Source organism: Euprymna scolopes, chromosome 21 (genome assembly GCF_053919585.1).
Source record: "Euprymna scolopes isolate OS-2025 chromosome 21, ASM5391958v1, whole genome shotgun sequence".
Classification (NCBI taxonomy): domain Eukaryota; kingdom Metazoa; phylum Mollusca; class Cephalopoda; order Sepiida; family Sepiolidae; genus Euprymna; species Euprymna scolopes.
Genome location: NC_136502.1, coordinates 24,701,735 through 24,714,732, shown reverse-complemented (window position 1 = coordinate 24,714,732; position 12,998 = coordinate 24,701,735). Strand labels below are relative to the sequence as shown.

Below are 12,998 nucleotides of genomic sequence, written 5' to 3'. Positions count from 1 at the left end.
TAATGTATTATTATAATTATTATTTTTAATAATATTATATCAAATGTATTATTATAATGTATATACAATTTAATGAGAAAAAAAGTGGGGAATAAGAAAATAAAAACACCACAAAAAAGAAAAAAAAAAAAGTGTTAGTAAGACCTGAACGTTTTTTTTTTTTTTTTTTTTTTTTTTTTTTTTTTTTTAAATAGACCACTCCACCGTTTTCCCTGTTTGTTTAGAACAGGAAACAAGTGTAATGAATAACCAAATTTACTGCTTCTACGGTTAAAGGGAGATAACTCAGTTGAGAATATTTCAAATTTTAAATAGTCGCTGGATCTGAACATATCGGTTAACTCACACAAAAAAAAAAAAAAAAAAAAAGTATTAGAACGTTTCACTGCTTTCTTCGCCCAAATTAATGTGAAATCCAGTGAAACTAATTTTTATCTTCTTGTGTATGTGTACAGTGAACAAGTCAAGAATGTTACAAATTCCATTATACAGGGTGGAGCATTGCTCCACTGGAGCAATAAAATTGTCACCCTAGAAAAGCCAGCGTAATTCCATTTCTGTTTGATGAAAACCGGTTTTCTTTTTTTTGTTGCAGACCATTTACTATTTGGCCAGTTGTGTACAAATCCCAAGAGCGATAGGAGTCTTCTATCGTGCCTGAAAGTGACACAATGTTCAACAAACGAGATCGGAGATGTGCCGCTGTACAACTCATGCTCTCTACTGATCTAAGTTGCCAGCACCCTCAAAATGCATCGATAAATTGCCACGAATAATAGGGACGTGCCGAGCATGATGAAAACAAAGTTTCCGGCCACTGTTATGGTCTTTCGTGTGGTTTTAAGTGAGGGCCATATCATGCCAGCTCACATCTATGACGTCGGCTTGAAAGTCAACAACAAAGTTGTAGCAGAATTAGCAATAACCGAAATGAGGGGAGATAGAGAGCTTACCTCGGATACGTCTGTTGTGTTTCAGGCTGAGCGGAAGAGAGAGTTCCAAGATGGCGTACATGGGTTTTTATTAGCCTTGACCTCATGCAATTCTCGTAGAATCGGGTCTACTCTCACGCGATTATGCAAATGGACAATTCCCGGCCGCTATAAAGGCAGGACGCTGGAAAGCAATGTGGAGTGTCCAGCAGATTGTGTGTAGGTGGTTCTGGCGATTGGATTGTTCTTTGTGACGAACCACGTCTCTGCGAGAAGCGAATTTTTTTTTTCTGCTTCTTTTTTCTGTATGGCTATTACAGCCAAAAAAATCCCTCTCTTCTAGAGGTGGGCGACACTGACTATTTCCTATCTGTGTTCCTGATTGTTTTGTTTTTTTGCCTACTACATTTTTCTTCAAAAGTGTACCTGGATGTGCTGACGAGTGTGCTGTCTCGAACAGTACAAAACAAAGCAAATAACTCATATATATATATATATATATATATATATATATATATATATATATATATATATATATTTAAAGTGATGGTTGTGTAGTTCCAAGGAGAGAAAAAAATGTATATTTAAAAGAGTGTAGCCATCAACAATTGTGCGTTTTTTTTAAAGGTTTTCATCATATTTTTATTTTAAAATATTTAAAAATAAAAATATGATGAAAACCTTTAAAAAAAACCCACAATTGTTGATGGCTACACTCTTTTAAAAAAAAAAAAAATATATATATATATATGCAATCAAAAGTGCTTTGGTGCAATCTATATATAAATGCCATTGTTTGTGTTGATTGCTATTATCACTGGCAGACTCTGGGAATGGCAGCAGGACTTGGCGCCAGCTCACAAGTCCAAAGAAACCCGGGCTTGGCTTCAGAAGAAGTGCTACGACTTTGTACCCTTTTCCCACTGGCCCTTCTCCCCCGACCTGAACCTGCTGAACTACTTTGTTTGGTTATAAGTTGAGAACATCACCAACATGACCTTCCACAACACCAAAGCCAGCCATCATTCGCTGAGCGCCCGCTGGTGCTTGTGGAAAAGGCATGCACCCAGTTCCGGACCCATATCGAGGCGGTGATTGAGGCTGAAGGAAGTTACATTGAATAGATGTCAGCTCTACTACATAATCAAGTTATTTGGATTGACGTTTTTCAATAAAATTTAAAATAAAGCTGTAGTGTTATTTTCTGTAGCGGTATAATTTTATCTATCCACCCTGTAAATACAGAAGCAGAGGATGATCAAAACAGTTAGCAAAAAAAAAAAAAATTTCCCTCTGCTCCATCGCAAGATGCAAAATAATTTACCATGAATATCATGCTGAGATGATTCACACTAAGAGATGAAATTTTTTTCGAGCAAATTCTACTTTATGCAAGTAACAATGAATTATAGATTCACAATATTGAACTTTTCTTTTAGTGACGTTCTGTCTTTCTCTAAATACATTTTTTTATCCAAGCTTATGGATTTATATTGAAATTCTCTTTTCAAATATGTTCCTGTCTATATTGAAATATTTCTGAACCTATCTTTAAAAAATATAATGAACTGAAATCAATATAAAGTTAATTCTCTATTTTCAAGAGTTTTTTTTTTCAATTAACATTGATGCATATCAACATCCCTTTATTTATAATAGATTACTAAACAAAAAAGTGTTAATACACCACATTACGAGAAAACTACAATGTTGAATAAACCTTTATAATATATATAAATGCCATTGTTTGTGTTGATTGCTATTATTAATGTTATTCTTAAGTATTGTATTTTATTTTGTTTTTATTATAAAGAAATCCATGATCTTTAAATTAATAATTGAACATCATTGATAATATTGACCTTTATACAAGCAAATCGATCTCTAACTGGGAGTGGCACTTAGGTATAAATAAATGAAATAGGGGTAAGTTTTGGGAATGGATGGTGTCCTGCCAAGATAAGAAACGGCTGAGAAGATCAAGGTCAAAATAAAAGTGAATCATGAACTCTATTACCAGAAAAAAAATGTAGATAAAACTCATTTACGCTACTAGCTAAGAATTTACATTAATCGAACATAAGGTCCAATGAGATCAAGAACTGCATGCAACACAAGATTTCATCTCTATATTTTGGAAACAGATAATGATAAAAGTGCATGTTAATCCAGGATTTAAAGATCTCAGTGTCTTCATCATTTGCATGGAGGATTTTTTTGTCCCAATCACATCACATATGTGATAAGAAATAATCATTAGAACATTGATTACATATGAGTGAATATGCATTTAAAAATATAAGTAAAACGATTCTTGAGATTGAAACTATAACCCCAGAAACACCTGTCTCCAGTACTTGAATCAAATCAATAAAAATATCAATACATACATAATGATTTATTATACTAGTTTTAGTTCTTTTATACCACAGTGGTGTCTTAAAAACTTGCCGTTTCTCTTTGGTTTAGGAGCATAACAGAACCATGATACTTACTTTTAACTTTAAAGTCAAGCTAGAAATAATTTTCTATTCGGATTTTAACTATAAAATATAACTGTTCAAAGGTATTGTAAAGCAGATTAAGTAAACCTGCATACACATATCTATCTACCTATCTCCTTCTCTTTCTCTCTCTGTATATATGTGTGTGTGTGTGTGTGTGTGTGTGTGTGTGTGTGTGTGTGTGTGTGTGTGTGTGTGAGACACAAACAGACAGGCAGACAGAGAGAGAGAGAGAGAGAGAGAGAGAGGGGGGCATTCACTGCAACTTTTCGAGAGAAAGAAAGAGCGAGAGAGAGAGAAAGAGAGAGAGAGAGAGAGAGAGGGAGGGGGCATTCACTGCAACTTTTTGAGAGAAAGAAAGAGACAGAGAGCAAAAGGATTTATTGTAGAGCTCCTTCTTCATAATAATAGCTATGACTATGACTCATGATCATTGGTCATTTAGATAAAATGTAATACAGCATATTTCCCCCTCTCTGGTTCAATGGATGCTGGACTCATCATCATCTTCACTTCCATGTCCATTTTACATGCTATCATATGTTGGATGACTTTTAGAAATTGACTTCCAAACTAACCTATCTCTGACCTCTTTCTCTTAAGTCCATCTTTATCACTTCCTTGCATGTTTTCCTTGATCTTCGATTGTGGACTGACCCTGCTACCTCAATCATTCTACATCTACTAACCAAAGAACTCTCATCCATCTTTTCAATGTGACCATACCATCAAAGTTTCCTGTCTTGCATATATCTCCCCGTACTGTCCAGATTAAATCGTCCTCTTAGCTCATCAGATCTGAGCCCATTTTTAAGACTTATGTCACACATCCATATATCATCACACTGTGTACACATGTCTTGGTTGACAGTGGAAATGCTCTGCTGATTACTAATGGTAAAAGTTATCTGAAATTAGTCCATCCACTCCTAATTCTAACTATCACACTAGCACCTGCTACACACTGCTCCTCAATGTTATCACCAAGGTAAAAAAATTTTCTGAACAATCTCAATAATTTTGCCAACCACACATATTTTCTTCATATCTGAATTTACATTTGTCCCTGTTGCCTTACACTTCTTGCACACAAACTGGTTGCCTTCTCTCAACCTACCAGAAATTCCATTGCACTTCTTGTGTTAAGTACCACAGAAAATTGAATGCATCCAATTCCAATACCACACGCTGAGATTAGCATCTGGAAGATCTCCGACATCACAACCACTGACCAACACTTTTGTCTTGGTGATATTCACTCTCAACCTTTTACTTTCTATTGCATTCCACCATGCACTGTTATTCCCCAGCTTTGTTTTAGTGACACAATCAACGCTGCATGATTATCCATGCTTTAGTTTTAATGGATTGCTGTGGTGCCCACCTTAAGGGTAACAATGAACTCTTCCTCTTAATATAAAGACCTGAAGAATAGGCCACTCTGTGTTATGCACACCTAGCAGTCGGATTGATGGATAACTACTCTATTTGTTTTTCTTTTCAATATATTTCTTTTACACTAAATACTGAGTTGTATCTTTCTTTTGTTACACAACATGGATAATGTCATAAAATGATGACATCATCCAGTTTGCACAGGACAAACAAACAAACAAGATAATAAAGATCCACACAGTTGTAAGTAGTGAAACAGACTCCAAGGAGTCTAGATTATTCGTCTAGTAGAAAACCCATAATCTTTTGAGTCATAGATCGTTTATATTCTATGCTTTTTGGGGTGACATCATCCATTTATGAAAACATGAAGGACCTTCCCCGATGCCTTTCACCTGTTTTAATGGATGGTGTCATTCCTTTATGACGTCAACCATTTATAACATCATCAATGTACACAGGGACAAACAAGATCTATAGATCTTTACTAGTATATAACAGTTACTATTTACTAAAGTATCCTTCATCTTACTATCGATGCCAAAGATAGTGTATGAGTCGATAGCTGAGGTGGAGTAGACAAATATTGCTGAATTATAAAAGAGAAAACTGCTTGTAGTAAGATTTACCATATAGTGTCTTCCAAACTTCAAAAAAATATATTCAACCTTGTTCCACCAATTTTACCCTTAGTTAGAGCACTTAATTCAGGTGGTTCAATAAGGGGGGAGGGGTAGATGACCTGTTTGACCTCTAGCAGACATGCATATCTGTCATGCATTTGGTTGAAATCCATGCAAGCTACAACAGTTTGATTTTTGTCTAGTATTTATTTAAGTATTTTGATTTTAATATAAAATAGGAATTTACAAAGAAATTCTAAAGCATATTAATGAAATTCTTAACATATATATATATATATATATATATATATATATATATATATATATATATATATATATATACTTTTATAATATAATATAATAATTAGTTAGGCAATTTTTCAAAACAGAAGTGAGCGTTGTAGTTTTTATGATCACAGTGCTCAATATCCAAAATTTAGCTTTATAATAATAGCAATATTCGTGATAATTTCTAATCGTCTTAGAACACCTGACTGCAGTCTCATTTTTAAACAATCCTCAGGTGTTAAAACTAGTTGTAGATCTACAATTAGTTTTCTATATAATCATTAATATTGTTATTATATATACATCTGTATGTGTGTGTATTTTATATATATATATATATATATATATATATATATATATATATTATGTATTATACTGCTATTTTTATTGATGCACATGTTGATGTGGTTAATGATATTACATAAACGATTAATTTAGTCCTTGTGGATGGGGAAAAAAAATTTTAAAGCCAATTTAGTGATTTTCTTTGTTTACTGCCTGTCTTATGAATTAAATTAATTAAATATTTAATGGTATAATCGATGTTGTAACCATATGTATCAACAAAAAAGCAGCAGGATACAAAATATATTGTCAGAAATAAATTTCAATGTTAAATATATACATCTATAAATTTTTGGGTATATATATATATATATATATATATATATATATATATATATATATATATATATATATATATATATATATATATATATATATGCATGTACGTTTGAGGTACATGTGTTTGCTTTACATTTATAATATATATGTTCAATTGTATATATACAGGGTGACCAAAAAAAACGGGCCCAACTCTAATTAGGCCCGTTTCTTAGTGTTTTGTTTGAATGAAATGAAGCTTTGGTCATGACTAGTTTATTATATTCAAAACATCACATCAAAACACTAGGGTTTTTGGCCTTTTTTTCTCCATTCTATAGCATATGTTCTAGATGGCCTCCATTTAGCTTTAGTTTTTTTTGGGTCACCCTGTATATATATATATATATATATATATATATATATATATATATATATATATATATATATATATATATATATATATATACCAGAACAGAAATAAATATTACGTTCTTATTTTTTTTAATTTTCTTAATAATCGAGCACTCTGCTGGAGTTCTCTTCTCTCTCACTAATCTTACACACACATATATGTGTGTTTGTGTAAATATGTGTGTATATATATATATATGTATATATATGTATATATATGTATATATACATATATTTAAAATATTTATGTTATATTTATATATAATTATCAAATATAGACCTGTGTTAATTATATTCTATAACAATTTAATTAAATTCAGTTTCAGAAAAACTTGACTGGTTTTATAAATCAAGCTGTAACTGCTGCAAATAATATTATCACATGAATAAGTGGTATATATATAAAGGCTTTGTCATTGTGGTTTCATCTGTGCGCTTTTGGGGTTGTTAGTCTGAGATGAAGCAGCAACTCAGTGCTCTGTGGGGAATCAGACTGAAAATATAAAAGAGAGAAATAGAGAGATTGAGGGAGGGGGGTAAAGCAAAAATGAATGAAGTAGAAACATTTAATGCCGATTTCATTTTATTTTTAAAGTACCAATATAATAATATATATAAATGATAAAATAAAATAAAATAAAAATAATCATTATAATATTCTATACTAGCTGTCCTTATAGAGCGTTGCCCGGGATTATAAGTTATCAGCACCCCAGTTATGACAACAGCTTAAAGGAATTCATTTAGCATGACAGCATGTTGTGAGAGAGACTCCATTAATTATTAATTTTATAAATAATAATGAACATTGCAATATATGATTAGGTAGTTTTTTAAGGGGGGGGGGGTAAAAATAACTTTAAATTCCCTCAAAAATTCCTATTTAAAATGCAAATTTATAGGGATAGAAGGGTAAAGAAAAATTTGCTTGAGGTAAGGGAGTTTAATCCTCACCACCGAAGGAGACAGTTTAATTGAAAAACGAAATTGCTATGTAAGATTTGGGGGGGGGGCGGAGTTGGTTTGTATGTAATCACCATAATTTAATTCAGTTTTATTTCTGAAATATATAAATAACGGATGATAACGAAGTTGTTTGTAACTGGAAGAGATATATTGAAACGAAAACAATAGAAACAAATTTGCTGTCATAATTTGGTCAAATATTTTCCGATGCAGAGTGAATACTGCAAAATCTATGGATGCATGTATGCATAAGAATAGTTGCAATTTTCTTTTCTGTTGATCATATATTGCATATATTTTAAATGTGCCTGTAATTGTTATAAAGTTAATTTGTTGAAAAAATGAAGACTGTTAAACCTTTGGTATTTGTTTTAAGTAATTATTAAAAAGCTTATTCATAGCTTATATCCGTTAATTTAAGTAAATGTGAAAGATTATTACAAAAATGTGCATCCATATCATTCTGGCATTCTTCTATTTTATGAATGAAAAGTGTATTTGTATTCACAAATTTAGAAAATGAGAAGAAAAATTATTTGTAGTTATATATTTTAGTGTAAGTTAAGTGTTAATTTAATTACTGAGTTATCTCTATATAAATAAAATGAACTCATTTTTTCCGGTCTGATTTTGACATTAATAGGATTAAAAATCAAGATATTTCATGCAAATATAATATGCACAAACGGCAGAACAATATCTGAGGTGTGTTATAGGCTTATTATTTCTCAAATTTCTCGATAATCTTAGATTTCTATACTTTTTCTGCTGAGAAGTCACGGCCAAAATCGGTTAAGATCAATGGAAGTGGTAAAATATTTTCTCTCTAATAAATTCCTCCTCCCCCTGCCACCACTTAACACCGTTTGGGGATCGTTCACAAGGAACAGTTGAGAAGAGAACACCGGTTTGGCTTCGTAGTTCTTTCATGTAAAGTTATTTAAAATCACTAAACTATGCTGCAGTGCTCTGTGGCGTAGTGGTTAGCGTGCTGGACAATTCACATTATATTTTCACGTTCGCGCCGACCTACCGTAGTCGTTTTTTTTTTTTTTTTTTTTTTTCCTAAACAACTGGAATGGACTTTTCTTGGTGGCCGAACTGTTAACGTTGCAGATGTTTTTTTTTTTTTTTCACACTTTATTTTCCTACTTTTACTCATGACTCCGGGTTTGATCCTTCCTACTTACCTACCATAACATTTTTTTAAACTCCCCCCCCCCGTCCCGGAAACAAACACTCAGGCAACGCCGGGTACCCCCGCTAGTTTTAAGAATATAATTAAATTAAAAAGAAATAGAATATATACGTTTTGTTCAATTAGTAATAATGAATTGGTCAAAGCAGAGTGATTGCTCAAAATGTATGAATGCAAGAGACGTGAGAATAATTGTGAAGTTCTGTTGATCATATGTAATGTGTATTTTTCATGTGCATGTATTATTTATAAAGCTAATTGATTATAAAAAGATAAAAACGGTAAAATATTCTTTAGAACATTTGTAACATCTATTAATGTATAAAAAATGTGAAGGATTTTTTTCCAGAAATGTGGATTTATATGATTTTCAACTGGTGAATATGGGAAGAATTATCTCGATATTAATAAAATCAAAACAATTTTTACCCTGTAAAAAAAGACAATGTGGCATTATAAATGCAGGCACCAGACATAAATCAAACATAGTCATGCTATCTGCCAGTACTTGATGCATGTTTTCTGGATATTATGAGTTGATTTTTATTCAATATCATAATCTCCTATAATATTTCTGATGAAAATCACTCTCTGAAACAAATCATACTAACAGAAAGTAGAAGGGTAACTTATTCATTATTTTCTCCTTTCAATCTCCCATATTTCACTAGCACAAATATTTTATAACTTATTTATTAAGTTTTCGGAAACAAAAACTATTATTTCATTTTCAGCTTTCCTGATATTATCGTTTTTCTATGCCTTAAAACGCTTTATATATGGCACAATCATGTTGACACACCAGTTCTCGCCAGATCACTGCAGTTAAGCAATATTAAGCCTGGCTAGTACCAGATGGGTAACCATTTGGGAAGGCGAGGTGGTGCATGCATCGCAAGGTAAAATACCAGGTTGAGAAACTGGCGCTGTCTATCCTTCTCTTGAGGGTAGATGGGACTCTTTTAAGCCATGGTAGGCACCCCGTCTAGTGATGGCGTCACAATAAAAAAAATACCCTTCATAGCCCTGGCGAAGCATCAAGTATTCAGCTACCAACAAGGTTTGAATTACACTAAAAACTCGTGTAGTGAGTTCAGTCTCGGCTACGGCCATTCTGGATTGGACTGGGTGCCTTAAACCTGTTTACATATTTTACAGCTAGTAAACATTAGCCAGAAATGACTTATACATCAGATCAAATGATGAGGAGTGTCAACAAAGAAGTATGCGACTTGATTTTAACTAAAAGATCATTACCAGTTTTAATTATTTTAAAAGTATTTATGCAGAATACAAACCAAGCTTTTTAAAAATATGTTGTACTTTCACCTAACTACTTAATAAAAATGTATAATGCACACCTAATAGTTTAATAAAAGCACATTGTAAACATCGACTTTAGCCCAAGGCGCCCACTCCAGTGTACGACCATGTCATTTTCCCAACATAGAATAAAAAAAAAAAAAAAAAAAACTATTTTATTCAAAAGAAGTTTATTTTTATTTATCTTAAAAAACACTAACAGTTTCATTTACTTTAAAAGTACTTATGCAGAATATGAACCGGGTTTTTTCAACTATTCTGTACTTTCACCTAACAATTTAATAAAAACATACTGTAAACACATAATATAAAAACTTAATGCCTCATCTTCAATCATAATAAAATTTTCGGAAAGAGTTTCAGTTCCTTATTTTTATATATTATTTTGTTTGGTGAGAGTACAGAATAGTTAACCCCTCCACCCACACCTTCAATTTAAGAACAGCATTCTAAATAATTAAATTATTATTTCATCATGGACAGTTAATTTATTAAGTCATTCTTAACATGTTATTCCATTATGTATCATCATCATTATTATTGTTATTATTGTTATTATTATTATTATTATTATTATTATTATTATTATTATTATTACTGTTATTGTTATTGAGAGTGGTGGTGATTATCGTATTGCTAATATTGTTAGTATCATCATCATCATCATTATTATTATTATTATTATTATTATTATTACTGTTATTGTTATTGGGAGTGGTGGTGATTATAGTATTGCTAATATTTTTTAGTATACTACTATTTTGATTTTCTACATTCTTTATATTTTGTTATTTTTATTATTATTTTGATTTACTATTATTAGTAGTAGTACTAATAGTAGTGATGGGATGATTCAAAAATTTTCACTGATTCCGATACAATTACTGATTCTCTTCTAAATTTCCAATTTCGATACAATTCCCGATTCCGATTCTTTTAAAATTAATAAATATTTAATTAGAGATTTGTTGTTTTTTTTTGTAAATTTTCAAATTTCCGGGTAATTTCTGTGTATATTTTTTTCTCAAATGTTTTCCTTGTAATTGATTGAAAATTGTAAGGCAACAATTTTGATATAAAAACTGTATCTCCCTCAAAAAAACAAAACGATAAACAACAACAACAACAAAAATGAAATTAAAAAGGTTCTTGATAAACAGGAGTAGAGTTTTCGATAAAATAGATTAATAAATTTCTTTATTGATTACATTTTTTCTTAATGATTGATTTAACAATTTTGAAGTAAAAATAAAAAAATAAAAATGACTTTACGAGAAATTTCAACACACGGCCTCTCTTCTACCAAAAAATGTTTCGCTTTTTATTTATTAGTTAATTACAATTTTTATATTTCTAGTGTTTAGGCATTACATTTTCTTATTTTAACGATATTTTTGTGAGTAATAAAAAATAATAATAAAAACAAAAAAACCCCGGGAAGTTTCGATTCTTCTTTGATACTTTTTATTTGTTTTTTTTTGTTTTTTTAATTCTATTATTTTTTTTACTCATACCAAATGCACTCATGCATTGTTTAAAATTATAATTTTATCAATCATCAACATTTATTGTTGTTCTGTCACATTATGCAAAATTCAAAATTCTGAAGTATTATAACAACGATTATTTCAAAGAAATACTATTACAGCATCCAATTTATAATTAGTTCTAAGTATGAAAATCCAGCTCCCCAAAATGGGTCACTCTGGATAGGAACAAAAATAAAAATTCTCAGTCAAGAAGGATTTCTTCTTCACTGACCAAGGACAGAAAAGGTGAAGTGCAGTATCAGAACAGATACTACATTTTGCTCATAATAATAATAATAATAATAATAATAATAATAATAATAATAATAATAATAAAGTATAAATTTACGTTCAGATGAAACAAAGTTTTATTCACTGACCGTATTAAGTTTAAATAGTTCAACTTATAGAAAATTAAACTAAATCTGCCTCACTATTTTCTTTAATTTTCTATTTTTGAGCTATTATCAAGACTCCTAAGATGTGATCCATGTGATGTTGGATATCATTTTTTGTTCTCACGAAACACTCGACGCTACTCGTTTTTTTTTATATTTGAATAAACGCTTTAAAATAAGTTAAACCATTAACAACTTAGCCAGCTAGGTAGGAAAATCGATTTTACCCTTTTTAAAACAACAGTGAATAAGTATAAATATTTAAAAAAAAATATTACATAGTCTGAAGTTTCTTTTTGAACTGAATAAATGCTTTTAATAAGTTAAACCACTAAAACCTTAGCCAGCTAGGTAGAAAACAAACACTTAGTAAATAAATTTTACCTTTTTTAAAAGAACAGTAAAATGATAAAAAATATTATGGGGGTGTAATCTCTTTTAAAACAATATCTTCTTCAAGAATGGTCACAAAATGTGTTTTCAATCGATATTTATTCAATAATGGACCAGTTTTCCTACACAGCAAAAATGGACGAGTTTTTGATGGACGAGTCTCTGTATGTATCATTCAAGATTTTGATAAACTCATCAGAGCTTTTCATCTATATTTTTCGTTCAAAGAGAACTATCATAAAACTTTAATTATTTCAGAAGAAGCCAATGACAGACACCGTCAATATACAGCTGGTGCCAACAAAATTTAAAACACTCAGTTCAGAGAATGGAGGCATCTAGACAGTTAGCGAATAAATGCGAAAAGTTTAGAAAGGGAATAGGCAGGTTATCTCTTGATAAATGACCAATAAGTAAAATAAATTAAACTCT

General features: G+C 30.9%; 1 protein-coding gene across 2 annotated transcripts in view; it reads right to left on the bottom strand.

The window, feature by feature from the left end:
• Window positions 1-3,315: 3,315 nt before the first annotated feature.
• Window positions 3,316-12,998, bottom strand: part of LOC145242059 (protocadherin gamma-A4-like) — a 113,201-nt gene continuing 103,518 nt past the window's right edge. For both annotated transcript variants that reach the window (XM_080104957.1, XM_080104956.1), the window contains exon 3: window positions 3,316-7,252. In XM_080104957.1, coding sequence (XP_079961083.1) covers window positions 7,184-7,252 — 69 coding nt within the window. In that variant the 3' untranslated portion in view covers window positions 3,316-7,183. The remainder of the gene's footprint in view (window positions 7,253-12,998) is intronic.